The sequence below is a fragment of the Chiroxiphia lanceolata genome, chromosome 19 (assembly GCF_009829145.1).
Source record: "Chiroxiphia lanceolata isolate bChiLan1 chromosome 19, bChiLan1.pri, whole genome shotgun sequence".
Taxonomy (NCBI): Eukaryota; Metazoa; Chordata; class Aves; order Passeriformes; family Pipridae; genus Chiroxiphia; species Chiroxiphia lanceolata.
In genome coordinates, this window is record NC_045655.1 from 4,264,333 (window position 1) to 4,285,215 (window position 20,883).

Here is a 20,883-nt window from a genome sequence, read left to right on the forward strand (position 1 = left end):
TGCACAGCATTAGGGGTTTGAAAAGGGAACAGCTCTGACAGAGGTTATCCCTTTGAGCTGAGCCTGGATGCTGCTGCCCACCTCACTGACACAGCCCTGGACTGCCTTCTACACCTCAGTCTGCAGTCAGCTGCATCTCACCTTCTGCAATCACCTGCCTGGGGTACTGACCACCCTGACCTGTTCCTCTAGTTGATGATGATACAACTTGGCAGTTCAGCCCATGTGGGATATCAGTCTTTTATAGGAGCCTCCTGCAACCACTGACTTGAGTGTGGTGTGTAAATTAGATCTTGCTGGTCCTTGCTGGGTCACAGCGCATCCTGTTTGAGTTTTTTTGTTTGTTGTCCATTTCCAGCATAACAGGATTAACTTGAATTCTAATATTCTGTAAAATTTCATCTGCACTTGGGATCATCTTTTTCTTTAAAAACCTCTCTTTCCCATTTCTCATGGTTAATGCATGATGTGTCCTTAGGTCAAAACACAGCTGGGAGGTCAGGCTTTGGATTAAAAACTGCCTTGACATAGTCCCTCAAAACATCCTGGAGGCATCCCAGCCCTGTTGCCTGTAGATTATGGGCAAAATAAGACCATAAAGCAAGTAGAGATGTCTGCTTTGGGGGCTTAACAGCCTCCTCTGCTTTTCAAATCATGTCATCATAATCTTTGCAAGATTAAGCACTGTTTCAGCTGCGGGGTTTTTTTAATTTCACTTTCTTATGGAATAAAGTGATGGTGACAGATGCCCAAGAGCCCTGGAGGTCAGTGCTTTGTTTATTCACAAGGAACTTAGGGCATGAGGGGTGACAGTTCCCTCTCTTGTCACTTTCTGTCCCTCACTTATCCCTCTCTGTCACCTTCTCTTGGAGCACAAGTCTGCCTGGCAGTGACCTTGCTCTGTGCTTGTATCACCTGGGCAGAGCCTACAGAAGAGGGATTTTAGGTTCCTCCAGGGGATTTATTTTGTGGATAAATGCGGCTCTCTCATCTCTCAAAGAGATGAATATGCCACTTTATTGCCAAGGAAACTGAGCTGCAGAGGAACAAGCCGCTTCCTTGGATTTTGTGGACAGCTTGGGGCATAATCAGGTGCCATGACTCCTGCTCCTTGTCTGTGTAGATAACCAAAGTGCTTCCTAATTCTAGCAGCTGTCTTTCAGACATTGATCTTAAAGCTAAGAGGGAGCTAATATCCTCTATTACAGAGGACTGAGACCTGGAAAAAAACAAGGCAGAATTTAATTTTGCCTGAGTTGAGCCATCTAAAAGCATCTCTAAATCAGAGCTGGTCCCTGCAGCCTCTCTCCAGCCAGGGGCTGCCAGATGAATCACCCTATTTTCCAGCTCCATCTGGGGATGTGACTCACTGCTGCAGAGCCCATCTCCTGTTGAGTATTGGGGGTAGCTGGGGCTTCTGTCCACACAGTGGGGTGCTGCCCCAGGACTTCCAGCTACCTGGAGTGAGGAGTCCAGTCCCTTGGAGATCTGTTATAATCCTAGGCAGTGGGAATCTTTCCTTCAGGCACTAGAGCAGACGGCTGCCAGCTTGCAGCAGTGAGCAGCAGTGTGGTGAATGCTTGCTGTGCCAGCTGTTCCCAAAAGAAGTGGCAGCAGCATCTCTTCTGTAGATGGGCCTGCTTCCCCTGACCTGCTCAGGACACAGGTGGTTGAGGAGCAGCTGGGTCATGCTGAGGACAGCCACTGTCACAGATCTGAGGTCTCAGAAATGGTAAATACATTTAGCCTCTACCAGTGAACATTCTTCTGTGGCTCCAGAACTGCTCACAGAGAGGTGCTTTTGTGGAGAGGAAGAGAGGTGCCAGTAGGAAGCTTGCTGAGACAACACAGAAATGTTTTCTACTCATGATCTCAGCCTCTGGAGATAAGGCTGGAATTTTGACACCCCCCAGAGCATCCTCCCTTGGCCCTGTGTCAGTCCCACAGCTCTGGACACAGCAGGGAGTATCCTGCCTGTGTGCTGCTTCTGCCAAGGATATATAAAGGGTTGGGGTAGGTTTGGGCTGGAGTGACGTGGCAGTGCCATGGATCCCCTCTGGACAAGAGGTGTTGGAGTCCTCTGACAGCAGAAGGTGCCATTTGTGAAAGCTCAGCTCGTGTAATGAACTCTGAGGGTGTTGTTGAGGGCACCAGAAATGACCTGAGCCCCCAGACAGGGAAAAGCCTGTCAGGTCTAGCTGGGGCAGGTCACTGTGTGGTTCATTTCTTGTGACATGAGGTACATGTTCATAAGCTTCACCCTGCTGGGAATCTTCATTCATGCTGCTGCTTGGCACAGCTCAAGCTCTGGGCAGTGCCAGGGTCAGTGCACGGAGGTTTGGGTTACTCAAAGGCAGCCACTGCCTTTTTTTGTGGCGAGGATTTGCATAGTGGAGACTGAACATCTGTGTCATTGGAGTGAGTGGCTGGAGGGAGGGGCTCTGGGTGGGACCAGAGCTCCACTGCCTGGTTGGGTTACACCGAGCGTGCCATGGGCCGAGTACAAAGCTGCCTTTCAGCCAGACCCACAGAATAGGCTTTGTGTCTCCCTGTGTGAGCCCTCTTTATAGAGAGAAAGGCTCCCTCAGAGGCTGCAGGCGCTGCTCCATGACATGGAATGGTTTTCACCTGTGCCAGGAGTGATTTCACTCTGCCTTTTGCCAGGGCTGAGCTGTTTGGTGGTGCCAGGTGCTTTACTTTTCCCTTGCTGGCAGCTGGAGAAGCCCATTAGAGGAACAAGTTGCATTGGGACAGCTTGGTACCTGGAGAAAGGCATGTGTAACCACAGAGTAGCATCAAGAGATGGTTCTTACATCTGGGCTTTATTTAAATGAACCTAATCTTTAATATTCCTGCTGCCCTGCTGTAGGGCTGACTGTTGCAGAACATGGCTTGGCAGATATGTAGGTGTTTGGTTTAGAATTATATTTTCATAGAATCATAAAATATCGTGAGTTGGAAGGGACCCACAGGCACCACTGTAATCCAACTCCTGGCCCTGCACAGGACAGCCCCAAAGATCCCACAGTGTGCCTGAAAGCATTGACCAAACATTCCTTGAGCTCTGTCAGGCTTGGGGCCGTGACCACTGCCCTGGGGAGCCAGTGCCCAACTTCCCTTTGAGGGAAGAACCTTTTCCTGATACCCAACCTAAACCTCCCCTGCCTCGTGTCTTGCCACTGGTCACCAGAGAGAAAAAAATCCGTGCCTGCCCTTTATCCCTTACAAAGATTTTTAAAGGATAACCCAATATGACACTGGCATTTAAGTATTGATTTTACTTTTTTTTTTTAAAATGAACTTAGTGCTTTTGTGCTGGTACCTTGCTCCTCTGATGTGCAGCAGCAGGACACAGCAAATACATTCTAGGGCACAGCATGGACAATAGGGACTTGTGAGAACCTGGTCCTACATTAAATGCCTTTAAAGGAGAGAGACTGGGGGAGAGGGGAGCACACAGGAAATTTAAACTTGGAGTTCACTGACCCCTCACAGATAGAGCCTCGTGTAGCTGGTTTTGGGACCGTGGTTGGGTTTTCTGTGGCTGTTGTCTGTCTTGGAGATGGAAGAGGGAACTCTTAGGTGCAGCAGCTCCTAAGATGCAGATGGAGTTATACTGCAGTTTGTAGAGGCACTTCTGCAAACTCTAGTGTAAGCTGATCTGCAGCATTAGGCACTCCAATATGTCCTAAATTTGGCTGAATTTCTCCTCTGTTCCAACTTCCCTGCTGCAGCCATTATTAAATATAATTGTAAGATATGAGGGAAAACACCAAAGAATGTTACTAGTTTATGGAACTGGGTTGCCTTAGCTACTTCTAGGGTAGAATTAATAGGAGAAAACCCTCAATTGTGTGAGTGAAGGGCTTCATTGTAGTCTCATATTGTAACTTCCCTTCTCTCCTGTTTAGGGACAGCGGACATTATCTCAGGCATCTATAGATAGTGCCTGAGTCATTCTTTATGGTACAGCTAAAATGTAAAACCATCAAATATTATATCCCTCCAGCTCCTATAACCAGGGGAAGTGCTTGACACCTCATTTTCCAGGCAGAGAAAAGAATATGTGGAGGAGGAAAGTTACGTGCAGCAAGTCATGTTAGAGCCCTGATGGTGGCTGTGCAGTTCCCGACTCCCCTGTTACAGCTGAGCTGATCCTCCCTGCCCATCCACCTCAGGATCTTCCTGGGGCAGGATTAGCCTTGGATGAACAGAGAGACAAGGTGCAACTGGGGTTGGGGTCAAAGATAAATGTTAGAAAGTGGAAGTGTGATGTCCCGAGGGAGAAACTGCGACTGTGAGCTGAAGTTTCTTGTGCAGGGCTGTGCAGGGAGCTGGTTTCTGAACCACAGCCTGGAGCTTGGGCTTTCTGACTTCAGGGCAATCCTGTGTAATACCAGAGCATCACAGGGTGATACTCTCAGCCACATGATACATGTGTGAGCTGTATGTATGTGGTGCAGTGTGTGTGCTCAGGCTGCTGCTGCACAAGGAATGCTCAGGTGGAAGGGCTCCAGGTAGTGTTTGGAGCCTAAAGTATACTTAGAATATATATATTTGTTGGATTTTGTTTGCACAGGGAAAAGTGGCTATTGTCTGCTTGAGCTTAATGCCCTTCCACAATTCTCTTCTCCATCAAGTGGCCAAAGAGTTTGTGGGTCTTGACCCTGAATATTCATCTGAATTTCTGGCTGGGAAGAGGTTTCATGTCTATGTCCCCTTGCTGCTACTTTACCTACTGCTGGTTCCTTCATCTAGATGTTACATGGCTGCAGTGGAGCATCTCTCATATGGCGTGAAGGGAAAGGACACTTGGTCCAAGTCTGGAGTGAGACACTGGTCTCAAAACGAAAGGCTGCCCTTTATCTCCTCCAGCTGTGATGAGGAGGAGCTCACTGAGGCTGGGCAGTCCAAAGTAGACAGGTCTGCTCTGGGTGTCCTGTTCAGTCCAGGTGCTTGACACTTCTGACAAGCACCCCAGTGGGCTGTCCCAGTGTGTTATCCTAGTGGGTCATCCCAATGGGTCACCCAGGCTCAGGAGAGCCCTTGACCTCTGCCCTTTGTCAACTGCTGCCCTTTAGCTACTGCCTCTTTGTTCTCAGCTTTTCTCCATTATACACCCCCATCCCTCTCTGGGAAAAATCAACATTTGCCTTCCAGAGCCTGGCAAACAGAAGGGGTCTGTATTACATCCTCATGGCAGCCCCAGGCTCGCAGGACTCCCATGATAAATCCAGTGGTGTCTGTTGCCAGAGGGACTCTGAAACACAAGTTTGGGAGTTGTGTGTGTGAAATGAGTGCAGGGAAGCGCAGCATGTGGACACTGAGCAAATGCTGGGGCTGAGGAATAAAACGTGGATTGCTCTGAAGTTACAAGAAGATGGCAAGGAATGGATTTTTAACCTGAATTACCACATTGCTGCTAAAGCTGCATGCAGTGTTGGAGTGCAGCAGGGAGCCAGATGCTGGGCTGGGAAGTTTGCACCAGGACTTCTCCTGCGTGGTCACAGCCAGAGCGTTACAGGCCTGTGGGAGCGGGGAGCAGAGCTGCAGGGCAGCTTTGGGAGTATTTGATCCATATGGAAATACCACGCTGCAGTTTTAAAATTCCTTTCCCCTCCTTCAAATCTGACAGTGGTTTTCTCCAGCTAGTCCATGGCCATTGCCAGACGAACCCAAGAAAGTGAGGTGCACTTGTGGGTCTGGAAGCTGTAAATGCTTGGGGGTTTTGGAAGGCAAAGAATGAGTGGTGATTGTTTGTTTTGTTCTTTGTTTCCATAGTACTCTGGGCCTTATCCCCTGTCCATTCAGGCTCCTGAAGACTCCTGTGTTATTAATGTTAATTATTAACTAACACATTTCTAGCTTGCTGAAGCTCTTGTGGCAGCTGGTTAATGTAAGAGTTTGATTATTTCCTTCTTTGAGCAAGGCTGCAGCTTGGGTGTGTTCAGATCCGTTCTCTCCTTCCCATCTTTGCTGGGATGCTTCAGGTTCTGCAGAAACAAATGGGAACAGATCCAAGCTGCTCTTGTCATGGCTTTCAAAGCTCAGTGACATCCTCCTGCAAAACCCCCTTGTTTAGTGAAAATGCTACAAGGCAACTGTTTGTTGAATTCCAGTTCTTGTGTCCTGCTTCTCTCTTGGATTTCCACAGATAAGAAGTGTGAGCAAGTGTAGAGTGTGGTGAAGACAGGGTAAATTTAGAGGGACAAGACCTCTCTGGAAATCTGGTTAACTTCAACAGTGAACTGAAAGGAATTTTAGACTTGACAGCGGTTACCAGATCCATTCCCAACCAGCAGAGCTCCACAAGAGCAGTTTTCTGTTCCTGTGCAAATCCTTTTCCCTTCCCCTCCTGCTGCTAAGTAAAAGAATCCCATAAGCCAGTAAAGCTGACAACACATATACAAAAGGCCTGTTTTTCCAGTCCCTTCCAATTTGTGAGGATACTTGTGTTATAAATATGCATTTGCACAAGTCATCTGATGTGTTGGTGTGGTGACGTGGCATCTTTGCTGCTGCCCGGCCGGATTACTGGAGCACTCCAAGCAGAAGGATCACAGATGATGACTAACATGCTTTTTCACATGAAAAACTGCTTGTGCTAATTTTTTTTGGTGCTTTCATGGTTGTCCAGTGTATCTCTGAATGACTATCAGCTGTGAGGAATTTGTGGGCAGTAAAGAACAGAGGATCACAAGGAGTGATGAAATGATCTTGTTATTTCTATGAAATGAATGTCTGAGGACTGAGTTGACTCACCTCTGAATAAATTCATGGGGAAAGGCACAGTCCCTGCACTGTTTGAAGGCCATTTTAACTCTTGAGCAATTTGCCAAAGCACTTGAGATCACTCCAGTGTTTTAATCTTGAAGTTGAGATTGAGCACCTCTGAAAAGCCAAGACTTTGTTCAAGCATGAGCTTGAATTTGTGATGACCGGATAAAAATGTGTGGTGTGGGTTTTGTGGGTCAGCCAAGACAATTTTCTGGCTTTAAGCTCTTTGGATGCAGCAACTGATTTCCTGAGAATTACTGCAGTTTAATTTGAGTGAAGAATTTGAATCAAAGCCTAAACTTGAGCCAAGGTTAAAGTGCTGGGTGCCCTGTCATCTTCTATCACCTCGTGCAGGACTGGTCCTTCTACCTAACATAGCCCTTTGCTGTGGCCAGTCCACTGCTGGGCTTGGGGAAGCCTTTCTAACATTGGAAAAACTGAGGCTTAATTCTTGCTGCCCTTGATGATTAGCACAAGCTTTTGTAACATTTTTTTAGTGTTAGAACATGTTTGGCACCTGCCAGAAGCATAGTGTTGTGGTAGGAATACATGCATCCTGCCAATGCCAATTTTCCTGTGGTTTCCTTGAGGGTTATCTGACATCCAGCCTCAGGCCAGGTTCTTTCTGTGTGTTAATAGCACTGTGCTGATTAGCAGTGTTGTCTGGCCCCAGCCTGGTGATATCCAGCTCCCACCTCAGGGAAATGGTGTTTTAGGCTGTCTTTCTGTGCTTAGCCTTTGAACCAGACACACGCAGTTTGTTGATGTGCCCACATGGTGATGGTTGTGTTGGAGAAGGTGGTGGTTCCACTCCTGAGTCTGTAACCAGTGCCCCTTGGCAGCAGCATCCCTTCATTCCATCAGCATCCCTCCATCCTGGTGAAAGCTCAGTTTGCTGCCAGAGATATTTGATCCAGAAGGAAACCATGCACATGGGTTCAATGTTGGTTTTGTTTTTTTTTTTTTTTTCCTAGCTATGCTCAGCTTCTTTGTAAAGAGTTTCTGTTACACAGAATCTGGAAAAGTGTCTCTTATTATTCAGTGCATGTTTCTGATTAGTACTGGAAATGAACATGAATTTTTTTCCCTTTTTTTTTTTTTTTAACCATATTCCTTTTGAGGTTAATGTTGCAAGTGGATTTCAAGTTAAGGGAAGTGAAATTTGTAATTGTGTGGTTCGTTGGACTTGGGCTCGAAGAATAGAGATTCTTCTTCCTTTGCTACTCTGCAAACAGATGTCCCTCCCTTGTGGTCCTCAGCTTCCCCAAGCCCCTCTGTCCCTAGCTGTCTCCAGTGACACCACAGCTCCATGTGCCAGGATGTCCTGTGTCAGCAGCTCAGGCTCCAGCAGCTGGTCTGGAGTGTTGGAAAAACCACAAACATGGTGGTTCTGCTGCATGGATCAAACCCTGTGTGGGTCTTCCTCCTGTTAGCAGCTCCAGACCATGTTACTGATGAGATCTTCTCCAGCCAATTTATTTTAGGAGCTTTTAGAGCTTGCCTGGATGAAGAGGGATGAAATACAGCTGTCAGTGAAGGCAATTCTCCTGCCCACTGTCTGGATAGTACCTGTGAAGTGGATACAGTGAGACATATTTCACACCCTAAAGGTGTTGTGATAGATGTTACACATCCTAACAGGGAGTGGAAAACCCTGTCCCAGCAGTCGGCACTGGTACCTGTGCAGGGCAAAGTGACATCCTTGCTGTCCTTTATACCCTGCCTAGCTGACAGCAGGATGGCCTGAGGACATGGTAAAGGGCAGGATAGGGTAGAAGAGTCAGGGCTGGGTGTGTGCAGTGCATGGGCTGCTGCTCCTGCCCTGGAGGGAGCCAATTCTGTCAGCCTTTGCTTTAAAAGCTGCTGGTGTTGTGTAGGGGCTGTAGACATCTCTGAAGGGTTGTTCTGCTGAGGAGTGCCAAAGGTGAAGTCCAGAGATAGCTCTGTGACTTGATCCATAGCTGTACACCCCAGGAAAGAGCTCTGGGGAGTCAGGAGTGTGGATATGTCCAGGAGGAAACCTGTCTTGGATGGAGATGTCTGCAGTGCTGTCTGGACACCCTGCTGTGTTGTGCTGGGTGAAGAAGGAAGCTGAATTATCTGATCTCAGACCTGTTAGTAAAGACATGTAACAGAAGCAAGGGTCATACTGGCTGCTCAGATGAGCTGGAGCTGCTTTGCTGACTCCAGCACAGTGTGGGATGGCTCCTGCTGGGTTTGGCCCATCCCTTTCTATCACCACCTTTGTTTGGTTTGGGTTCTCTTGTTTGCTTGCTTTTTGTTTTTACTGGACTGTGTAGAGAGAGTGAGTTCCTGAGTTGCATCCTCCATTGTTTGTCCTCACAGCATGGTTTCTGTTGATAATGGGAATTGCTCATTTGTTCTCTTGAGTTTTACATCATATGAGTGTAGCAGCATGGATCACTTACTGTGAGAAGAGAATCAGTCCCAAGTGGTCTGTCTCCTTACTGTTACATGCGTCCATAAAGTTTGGGATGTATCATGCAAAAACTCTGTTTTGGGGAATGGACATGTTGACCGAGGTGAACATCTCTTGTAGTTCCCTGGTTGGCTTTAGGTTCAGATTCAGCCAAGTCAGCTAGAAAAGTCACTCTGTAGCATGGACAGTTTCTCTAAAGAGGCTGGATTCATCCCCCCTGCTGCCCTGAACCATGTCTACATCCAGGTAAACATCTAGAAGATGTTTCTGTTTCAATACTGGGATGACTTACATCCATCATGTCTTATATCAACATCTGCAAGAAGCACAATGGAGTAAAACACTTGTCCCAGTATTGTCTGGAGGGAGTGATTTAAACGTGAGCCTGGCTGGGGTTTTGCTTGCGCTGCCATGACACAGATTATTAACTCTTGACTTTGGCAGTCACGAAGGAGATCCCAGTGAAGCCCAGTGTCCTTGAGTACTGCTGCCTTTCTGCTGTGCCACGTGGTCCCAGCCCGTGGATCTGGAGGAAATTAGTCATTGATTATAAAACATGAAAAAATATTGCTCAGGGAGCGAGCCAAGGTGAGGCTGAGCTGGGCGAGCGTCAGAACTTTGTCCTGCTGAGGCACATCCGCTGGGTTGAATGAGCCCTTCTTGGACTGACTGACTTTGACTGTTGGACTCTTCTGTTTTCAAGTCACTCTGCTGGGAACAAGGGGAAGAGAATTCCTAATTTCAGCTAAATAAAGCATAATGCATTATGTTTCTTCGTCCAGCGCGCTACAATAAATTTATAGCGTGGCTTGAGGGCATTTGAACAGCGTTAAGAGGGAAGGCTCATAGACACTGTGTCTGGGGTGGAAACCTTTGATTTTTGTTTCACAGCCCTACAGCTCCAATGTGGGGCTCAGCCTGCTGCTTCCAGGCTATAAATAGAGGTAACCCCAGAACATGCTCAGCATGCTGATGCTCTCTGGTCCTGCCCACTCCACCGGCTTCCTGGCACTGTGTTCACAGCAGCATATTTTTAGCTGTTGCTTTCTCATTACTTATTTTATTTTTTGACAGATCTTCTCTTCTTGCCTTGCCAGGCTGCCAGCTTTCCCTGCTGTTTATCTGCTTTCCAGGACTGTGTCTGGATCCTCCCTTGCTGGAAGGGCAGTGGGACATCACAGATAGCAAGCTTGGCTTGGACTCCATAGCATTCCCTTTTCCCAGACTCTCTGTTAAGGTATTAGGCAGCCTGGATGAATTTCGTGTTTGCTTCTTATTTTCTCTTTGTCTGAAAGGGGATTAACAGCATTATCATGTATTATTAATGTTGTTAACAGTCAGTGGAGAAAAAGCTGTCAGAAAAACTTCCTTCTAATGCTGCCTCCAACACACAGCAAATCAATTGAGCTTGTTTACCCATTTAAAAAGGGTGTGAATAGTAATTCCAAGGCCCCAGAGAAAAACCTGTGAGACAGGGCATATAAACAAATTCTCAGAAATGTTTGCATACAAGCCACAGGCTCAGCCAGGGCATGGATGCTCTGATGGCCGTGCTGTGTTGGATGCTCCAAGTCCCGTGTGTGTTTTTCCACTGGAGTCGTTGCTAAAGGGAATAAAGCCTATTTCCTATGTGGAATCCTGTCCAAGCTTGTAAGCTCCTGGTTCAGCTTCCGTCCTGCTTTGCCGCAGACTGAATGAAGTCTTTGAACCTAAAAGGCTGTGTTTAACCAGCTCAGCGTGGCTGCAGAGCTGCGTTCCTCAGCGTGCCACCCATAAGGGATGATTTTTCTCTGGTTTTTGAGCAACCCTAAAAGCCAGATTTCAACACTGCACCTTGTCTGCACACAGGGAACACAGAGGTGTTTGCTCTCTGTGTGGAGCTGAGCCAGGATGAGGCTGCTCTTGCAGCCTGTCTCAAGAAGTGCCATTTAGAAATCTGCTGGGCAGAGGAAATGTGCTTTTTTTAGTGTCCAAAAAAGCAGTAGACATTTAGAGAGGAGGAAATAATTAAGAAAAACATTTGGGGACTGGGTTTAATGGAAAAAATATGTTTAAAATTTATAATGCTGGTTGTAATGCACCAGTTCCTAAAAACTTCAGCCCTTCTCTCTCTGTCAGTCAGGGAATTACAGACTGGGTGTAGCAGCAATCTGTCCTGCTGCAACGCAGGTAAAGCTCTCATAGAAGACAAACTGGGTGTTCACGGATGTGGGTGGACAGTCCTGGCTCTATTTTTGGCTCTTTGGCCGGTGGTGCTCTTTGGGGGGCAGAGCCAAGTGAGGGGGTGGCTCTGGGTGGTGCTGGCCATGGGTTCTCTCTGCGGCGCTGTTTCCCAGGACCAGCCCTGTGGTTCAGCCACATAATGTTGCAGGCACAGAGGCTTTTTATATTAGAAAAGGAAAGGGAGAGAGCAAACACACACCAATACATAAATATATATATATATATATATATAAACAGAGGGTTCTGAGCATGAGATGCTTTTTCCACGTCAAGTTGCCAGGCAGCCCTTTTTCCTTCCCTGCCTCCCTCCCAGGGCTTACTGGTTTGAAAGTTTTCCTGCTTTTTTTCTCTATGTGTTTAGTCTTAACAAATTTTTATCCTGTATGGTGCAGTCTTCCAGCTGACAAGGTTTGTAAGGTTGTGACTATGTTACAAATCACAGTTTGAGGTTATTCTGCAGCTTGAACTGGTGTCGTTCTAATAAGCCCTTTGCTTATTGTCCAGCAAATCTGGTAGATGGTGAGAAGGTAGTTTAAGTAATATAATTGAACAGCAACATCATCCCAAAATCCTGGGAGTTTCTTACCTGTTTGCAGGGTAAAAATCCTGATTCAGTGTTTTTACATGCTGAAGGAGGGTTTGTAATGAGCTGAGGAGCTTCTGTGGCTTGACAGCTCCAGCATCTGGTGTCTGAGATGACAGATACCATCCTGGAATTGTTGTTCCTGCAGCAGGACCCACCAGAGACTGGGCAGCTGTCAGACCTTCTGAGAATCCTCATACCAGGACATCATAGCATTTGGGGTGATTTCAGGATATATCACCCCACCTGAGGTGGTTCACTGCTTTTATTGTGGTAAGGAAAGGAGAAACTGAGGCACTGATCAATGTACAGTTTCAGCTTCAAGGGGAATTCTGGTTCTTGCTGAGTTTTTTAGCCCCCCTGGGAAGCAAGTGTCCTGTCAATCACCATTTTTACAAACAGGTAGCTGGGGCAGCAGAGAAATTATGTTTAATGTTGCTGATGGACTAGAAATATTGTTGTAGTCAACAGGTCCCTGTGGCTTGTCTGGAGTCTGGGAGGCACTTGGGAGTTTCTGATGGCTTTCTTAAATGGGTATGGGAATGGAGGTGCCTCTCATGTTCCAGCTGGTCTGACCCCATGACAGGGTGCTAATACACAATGTGTTCTCAGGATGCTGGGTGCAATCTAGTGAGTAGTCTCTGCCAGTGCATGTCTTTAAATTGCTGTGCTTTCCTCTCCCTTCAAGGAAACCTGTTTCTGGAAGTGCTGCACTTGTCTCTAGGATAAAACATCCTGGAGCAAGAGGTGAATGTGTGTGTCCCACTTAATGATTTCAAAAGTTCCCTCTGGTGTTTCTGGAAACCCTAAATACATTTGTGGGTTTGCTGTGTTTGAATAATAATGTTTGACATCTTCAGGGAAAGGTGGAGGTCTCTCCTCAGGTATTTTCCTGTTTAAAATAACACATAACACTCCTTGGATCACAGAGATGGTTGTGCAGGGCAGATTCCCTAAAGAAAATGTACTTGCCAGATGTAGAGTCATAGCAGGGAGATGGATTCACATACCATATTCACAGACACTCCCTATTCAAACCTTCTTCTTGCTTTAGGAATCAGCCGGACCTCCAGCGGGAGACTTCGGAGGCTCAGTGACCAGACGAGTCCAAGTAAGTTGTGTGAATTTCTCTCTTTGAAACTTCCTCATTAAATAAAAAAAGCATTTAAATAACTGAGAGAATGCAGGGGGATAACACACAGAAATCACATCTTCAGCCTCCTGTCATGGTTTGAGAGGCAAAGCTGGCTGCCTATAAAGGAGGACCTCTCTGTGCTGGAGAGAGAAAAGAGTACAAGTAAAATATGTCTTTTTAAAAAGCCACACCAAACTATGAAAAGGGAGAACAATACAAAATAAATTATTAATTCCTTACTTCATAACAGCTCCAGAGACAATAATTAGCAAGCCCCACTTCAATTCAAGGGGTCTAACACAGGGCAACAGCAAACAGGAGTGGCCTGAGGTTGAAAGACAGCTTTAGTCATTAGTAGCTCTTTCGGACTCTCCTTAGCTATTATATTTTATTGGATGTGGAGATTTATGGATGATAAGTGCTTGTGACTAAATTTACAGTCCTAATTACAGCCTAATGTTCTGGAAGCTGTTTCTGATTCAGAAGGAAGCAGGTGGGAGGGTTTGTTTTTCTTGAAAAAGGTGTTTTCCAGCCTCGGGAAAACAGTAGCAGAATTCTTGGTGCTTATGAGTACCCCAGGCTGTGTGCTCTGCTTGTTTGTGTGGGACTTGGGGCTGCCCAGGGACAGAGACACATCCCTGGTGGTTGTCTGCATTGGCCTGACCCTGCAGGTAGAAAATGTCACTGTTCTCCTCTAAAATGCTCAGAGGGAAGCTGAGACAGCCCACTCCTGGGCTTTTGTTTCTGGTAGCACGTTTTGCTGGCTGTGTTAGCCCTCCAATGAGCCTGTGCTGCTCCTCAGTTCAAAGCCCTGTGGGAAACATATAACCCATAGTGAGGTGCCTTGTGCATCACAGACATTATTCTTTATTAGCAGGTGCTTTGTTGCCATTGAAATCTTCCCATGTGTTTTTTCTCTGAGATTATAGAATCCTAGAATGGTTTGGGTTGGAAAGACCATCTAGTTGCAACCTGTGTGACCTCCCTTTGTCTCATCATTTTATCCAGGATGCTGGCAGTTGTCTCTGCTGGTTGTTGCCTATCCCCCTAACAACCCTGCTTGCCTCCTTGAAACCCTTCTCTGCCCACATTTGGTTCAGGGTTTCTCTGCTCTTACCCCGCTGGTCTCTCTGTCACTCAGTTTCTCCCTCTGGGCTCGATTTGCTTTTTCAATTCATCTTCTCAGCCCTCATATCCTGTCCCAGCTCCCAGATGTACTTATCAAAACAGTCGTTTTCAGCTCTTCCCTCGGCGTGGGTGGGAGCAGAAAGCCACCCTCGGGATGCCTTCCTGGAGTGCTTTGCTGGATTGAGGCATCAGCAGATGTGGAATGGGAATTAGTCATGGATGTCTGGTTAAGTGTGCACTTAAATGCCCTGGGAGCTGTGTCACTGCCTGCCTTGCCCCCATCCAATGCTAGTGACTGGCACAGGGACAGGTATTTATGCTGTGGCACAGGTGAGGGTGACAGGGGACATGGCACACTGTGACACTCTCCTGCTTTGCATCTGAAGCTCCACAGCCATGCACTGTCACCACCTCCAACCCTCGTGTTGTGATGTGTCACTGGGAGGATGTTACTGTGGTCAGAACAGGCCACTGCACCCCAAACTGGTGTCAAGTGGCAGGAAAAATGCACTAGGTGATAATTATTGGGGAGTCACGGTGTTGTGTGAGCGCTAAAGCTTCATGGCAGCAAGAGGTCAGGGCAGAAGAACTGAGCTGCATTTTAAAGCTGACGCTTCAGAAGTCGGCCACCAGCGCAGAGCTGGTAGTTTTGAGCTGAAGTGTGTGTTTATCTTCTGCATATGCAAAAACAAAGCTGCTGTCTCAGCCCTGGCACTGTGTGTTTCCATATACATACGTCTGAGGACAGAAGGGGGAATTGGTGCAGCTCCAAAGGGAACTGGGGTGTAGAGAATCTAAATTGACAGGCACAGCACATTTGTTCAAGCTTGTTTTCTTTAGTCTCTAATTATATACTTTTCCACTTTTCTGGTGAGAGACCTTGTAAATTTTAATTTTTTTTTTCAAGTTAAAAATCAAATGAGCAGTTCAGTCCTTCAGTTTACATTGCAGTAAATATTTATGACTCCATATAACTGCAGTTCAATTTCCCCTTGTTTCAGGTCCAGATTTTCCCCTCTGCACATCTGGCCTTGCACCCAGAAGCTTTTATTCCTGTGAAAGATAAATTGGGGTTGGGATGACAGAGCAGTGGTTGCAAGTGAAGCGTTGCAGAGGGGTCTTGGTTGCTTTGGGCTCTTTGCCACCCTAAACAAAGAAAAGGATGACGTGCATTTCCATAGCCACCAGCTCTTGGGATCTAGGTAGCTACATCCATGTATTGCCTTGGGGCACATAGTAAGGGCAGGAACCTGGAGAATTAATGTTGGCCTCTCTTGGAAACCTCGTTCTGTGACTCAAACTTTCTTGTCCATTTGAAAGTGGTTGTATGGCATTGGCATCCAAAAGTGCTCAGTGAGCAGCAATCCCAGGGCTTTGGAACTGTGGTTTTTGTTTTGTACAAGCCTGGTGCATAGTCCAGTGCAGTAAGTCCAGTGCATAGTCCAGTAAGCCAGTGAGGTGGGATTCAGAAGTCCCTCTCCAGCTCTCTTGGAGCCCCTTTAGGCACTGGAAGGGGCTCTCAGGTCTCCCTGGAGCCTTCTCTTCTCCAGGCTGAACAACCCCAGCTCTCCCAGCCTGTCTCCAGAGCAGAGGGGCTCCAGCCCTTGGAGCGTTTCCATGACCACCTCTGGACTTGCTCCAGCAGCTTCACATTCTTGTGTTGAGGGCCCCAGAGCTGGAGGCAGCACTGCAGGTGGGGTCTCAGAGTTGAACAGAGGGACAGAATCCCCTCTCTTGACTTGCTGGTCACAATTGTTGTCCTGCAGCCCAGGACAGAGTTGGCTTTCTTGCTGGCTCGTGTTGAGCTTCTTGTCCACCAACATCCCCAAGTCCTTCTCCCCAGGGATAGTCCTGATCCATTCCCTGTCCGGCCTGTATTTGTGCTTGGGATTGCCCTGACCCAGGTGCAGGATGTTGCCCTTGGCCCCACTGAACTTTGTGAGGTTCACATGGGCCCACCTCTCCAGCCTGTCCACATCCCTCTGGATGGCATCCCATCCCTCCAGCCTGTTAACCACACAAGTTAAGGATGGCGTGTCAGGGAAGTTACTCCCACTTTGGTTTCCTTCAGCTGTACTTGATGAATTTGAAGGAGAGAAGTATTTGCTGACACTTGCCATCCAGAGCAGTGGTGTGTTCCCCAGTCAGCCAGAAAACAGCCCAGAGCAGCTGGAGTGGAAGAAATCGGCATCGTGTTCCTCTCGGGCAGCCAGCTGTGCTCTGTACTTTGATTTGTTTCCAGCCTACAATTCACTTCTTGCTAAGAGGAAGGAACTTCCCTGGCAGGGATAATACAGGAGAGGGTCCATTGAAAAGGTAGAGTTTACTTATTTGGCTAAAACAGCATATTTCTTTTCTGTGTAGGTGATCACAGGGAGGACGATGCCTCCCAGTTGTGTTTCAGCAGCGCTGCTCCTGCACCAGTGCTGTTTGTGGGTCAGGTGCTTTGTTCACGAGAGGTCCCAAAGGGGTGGGAGGGGAGCAGGTGCCTCAGCTTTCCTGTTTCAGCCTTTGTCTGGCTGTGTGGCTGCCTGGAGCCGGCCGGAGCAGAGCAGGGGCAGGCTGCCAGGACCAGCTGCGGTCCAGAGCAGGCTTGGCTTTTCCATCCAAAAAGCAAGAGCACCAGCAGCCCCACTTCTGCATCATCAGCAGCTGGCTGAGGATCAACCACAACTTGTCTCAGTGCTTTTTGGAAGGGTAGGGTGTAATTTTGGAGAGGCACGAAGCTCGAGGCCGGTTATCTGGGTTATGTTAGAAAGGGGCACTGGCTGATGTCATGAAACCTTCGCTGGGACAGTTTGTCTTGTATTGTCTAAATACTTCTTTTGGGTATAAAGCAGAGACACTCCCACCCCAGACATTGTTTTCACCAGCTCAAGCCCCTTGTTCACCCATTATGGTGGTGGTAGATGGGCCAGAAGCCACAGTGGGTGGACCAGTGTGGGCTGGAAATGCAGGAGGAGTGAGGGGATTCAAAGGTGCTGGTTGTGGTGTGAGCCTGTGGCCTTCTGCTCAGGGCACAAGCTCTGGGACCCCATTGACCACAATATCACTGCACTGCCATGCTGCCCAGGGCACCCAGGAGGTCTCTGCAAGAGCTGGTACCTGGGATTAATACAAGTGGAGAGATTATAGTCTTACATTACAGTATCAACAAGATAGGCACAGCTGGTTCTTGTCTTATTTTGGTTTTCCCTGGTCAATCCTTGAATTTTGCCTTTAATAGTTATTGATGTTCCCATTTCATAGCTGGGGGAAAGAGAACAGCTGAAAGCTGTGCCTTGAGCATTGCCTGTGAATCTGGGGATCTTCCCCCTTGGGCACAATGGAAAGATGAGTGACCAGGGGGGTGGAAGAGCTGAACACATAGCTGTGGGCACAGCTTAAATTGACATTATCACTTTAACAAGGACAGCAGGATATCAGCAGCGTTCACTCATTTGGGATGCTCCAAATTCACGGTAGACAGGGCAATAGATCTTGCTGTTTCCCTCAGTTGATTTAGTACTTTACCCTGAGGACCAACTCCTCTTGTTATGCCTGGAGTCTGTAAGAGACTAACTCTAAAAATTCATTGATGTGAAGTTGTGGGTTAACCAGAATAGTGGAAATAAACAAAAGAAATGTCAAAAGCCGGGGGCTCTCCAGTGGAGCGTGCATGATGGCTGTTACATAAGCTAATTCGGAGTGCTATAAAAACCATGAGGTGTGTGAGGGGTTTTTCCTCAGGGAAGAGCTGTCAGAACTGTCACAGATCTGCAGCTCAGACACGGGCACCCCCCACTCACAGCACAGCCCTCCACGTGTCTTCGTGTTATCTGAGGAGACTGAGGTTGGGACCCCCTCCCGTAAACCTTGATCCAGACCTGCAGCTTATCCTCCATCTGTTTGTAGCTTCCCGCTGGCATCCAGGGGGATCCAGGCTGTGCGTGCAGCACTTCTGGTCCAGCTGGAGGCTGGGGAGATTCACATCATCTCTTTGCAGTGTGATGTCAACATCTCTTTGATGTGCGATGAAATGGCCTCCAGTTGTGCCAGGGGTGGTTTAGATTACATATTAGGAAAACTTTCTTCACTGAACGTGTGGTCAGGCGCTGGAACGGGCTGCCCAAGGAAGTGGTGGAATCGCCATCGTCCCTGGAAGTGCTCAAAAGTTGTGTGGATGTGGCAATTGAGGACATGGTTTAGTGGTGAACACAGCAGTGCTGGGTTAACAGTTGAACTCAATGATCTTGTAGTTCTTTTCCAACTTTAACTGTCCAAAGATTCTGTGTTTTTAGCACAGAAGTGCTTTCACTGCAGTGAAGCAGCTGAGGGGTTAACTGGAGGTTGTGGTTGCAGCCTCATTGCTCTGGATGTGTCCTTAGATGAGGTCATATGAATTTCTTTGGGCAGCCTCTATTCCCCTTTGTTTTGAGCACCAAACTGGTCACTCCAGCTGTTCTGGTCTCCGTGCCAAAGTGTCCCCATGCACACGAGCTCCCTGGTGACAAACCCTCACTTGACACGTGTCCTCTTCATCACACATGGCCTTTCTTATCAGGAGGCTAAAGCAGCAGAGGGTGAAACTTGGTCACAAGAAACCTTGGAGAGTCCTTTCTGCAGCAGCACAGCTCTGTAGGTGATTCCAGCTCCAGGCAACAAGTTGTTAAAGTGGAAAGGCTGCTCCCAGCTCAGGTGCCTGGATTCCTGCACGGACACACACAGGGCGGTGCTTGTGTAATGCTGACACGTGGACTCTGAGCTGCCTGGGACAGTCCTGTGGGGCTCCCACGTGCTGCCAGCAGAGCTGTGTGTTACTCACAGTGACTGAGGGAGCGTAGCTGTGTGCACAGCTGAGAAATTAAGGAATAGTGATGGGTGCCGTGGGCCTGTGCTGGTGGGGGGATGTTCTGCTTGTCCTGTTCCTTTACAACACCCGTGATTCATCTCCAGTTTCAAGCATAATCTTTTTAATCCCAAAAGGCTACTGAAAGTTGGAGTGAAGAGGTAGATCTCTTGATGCTTTCTTCCTACAGCACCTGGCACTGTGGGCTCTGGTGTGAGGAAACCAAAATGTAAGATACAAATCAGTGGTTCAGGAGTGACCAGGGTTTTAATGCTCAGTAACTTTTGGGGCTTCAGCTGCTGACTGTGTTTTGAGATAACAATTTTCCTCACTGGAGTGTGATGCAGATTTGTTGATGAGTGCTGAGGAGACCCACGGGGATCCCCCGAGGAAAGGAGATGTGGAAGTGCAGAGTGTGGCTCCTCCAGGACAGGAGCAGCAGTCCTTGAGCAAGGTTATTTATCACCTCAGGATCTGACATCTCTGCAGGAAGCTTCTAGAGAGCCTCACATCAGCCTGCAGCAGAGAGCAGGGAAGCAGAATGGCAGTGGACTGTGGTTTTTGTCTCATTTGTTTGTCTCATCCCATTCTGAAGGATGGAGGAAAAAAAAATCTCAAGTCTTCTAGAGTAAAACAGTGTGCTAGGAAAGAAATACATTCATTATCATCTGTGCCAGCCTGTGAGGGCACAGCTGTGGTGGGATGTGGATGACTCAAGGTGCCTGTGCAGGAGCTGATGGGGCAGGTGGAGGGAACCCTCCTGGGGCTGGTGGCAGTGAAAGGACACACTTCCAGCCAGGGCACTGGAGGAATGGGACAGCTATGGAAGTGTGAGTGTGCAGGGTACAGCATCTAGCACCCCCTCAGGAATGGGGGAAAATGAATGAAAGGAGGAAGAAGGGCTGGTGAGTCCTGGCCTGATGTGTATGTGCTAACTCATGAGTGTTGGTTACCTAAGAAGCTGTGTGTGGTCACATTTCTCTCAGTTACATGTGTCTCTTCCTGGTGTTTATTTTCTTCATCTTTTTGTTGCTGAAACGTCAGTTTGCAAATTGCTCTTGGGCATGTTGGCAGGCCAGCTTCGTGGCTGCTCAGCTTTCCCTCTTCCCCCTCAGAGCCTGGTGTCCCTCACCACACGGGCAGGGACCAATTCCTGAGCCCTGGCTGCCCACCACAGGCATCCTCTGAGCCTCCAAGGCCAGTGCCTCCAGTGGTGGCCGGTGTTTCCCAACCCCCTAATTGTACCTTAGGCAGAGAGAACGGATTTACTCCTTGCTATATTTATCTGGTGTCTAGGACTGCAGGAGAGACAGCCTTTTGTTGCAGGGATGGCTTTTTTGGAAAGCAGCTCTGCAGTAGGATTAGTGGATAAGGCACTGTAGATGTTCAGGGAGGACCTGCAAAGCGTGAAGTCTCTCTACCGAAATTTTGGTGGCTGGGAAACCAATGAGTGAGCTCCAAGAAAAGCACCAGTAGCAAGGGATATCCCTGATTGACCAACCTAATGGAATAGTCCCTCCTTGGTTTATTTTTTTTTTGTAGTTTCATTTCTGGCCAAAAGGTTGTTATGATGTTCAGAGAAATGTCCAGGCCTGGATGATTCTGCTGCTAAATGAAAATATGGTCTGCTGCACAGTTCTGGGGCATTTTCTTTCCTTCAGTGGATCATTCTTTCTCCAGCAAGGGGAACTTAAGGCAAGGTAAGATGATGGTGGTGCCTTGTTGCTTCATCCTACCAAGGCAGCATCTCTCTGTGTTGCAGTACAATA

At 47.8% G+C, this 20,883-nt stretch overlaps 1 protein-coding gene across 2 annotated transcripts in view; it reads left to right on the forward strand.

Moving 5' to 3' along the window:
- The window catches only part of SEPTIN9 (septin 9), a 138,773-nt gene that overhangs the window by 11,276 nt on the left and 106,614 nt on the right, over positions 1–20,883 (forward strand). The window contains exon 2 of one of the 2 annotated variants that reach the window (XM_032706725.1): positions 13,078–13,134. The exons of the other annotated variant lie outside the window; for it this stretch is intronic. Within the exon in view, the coding sequence (XP_032562616.1) occupies positions 13,078–13,134 (57 nt within the window). The remainder of the gene's footprint in view (positions 1–13,077; positions 13,135–20,883) is intronic. 2 annotated transcript variants of the gene reach the window in all.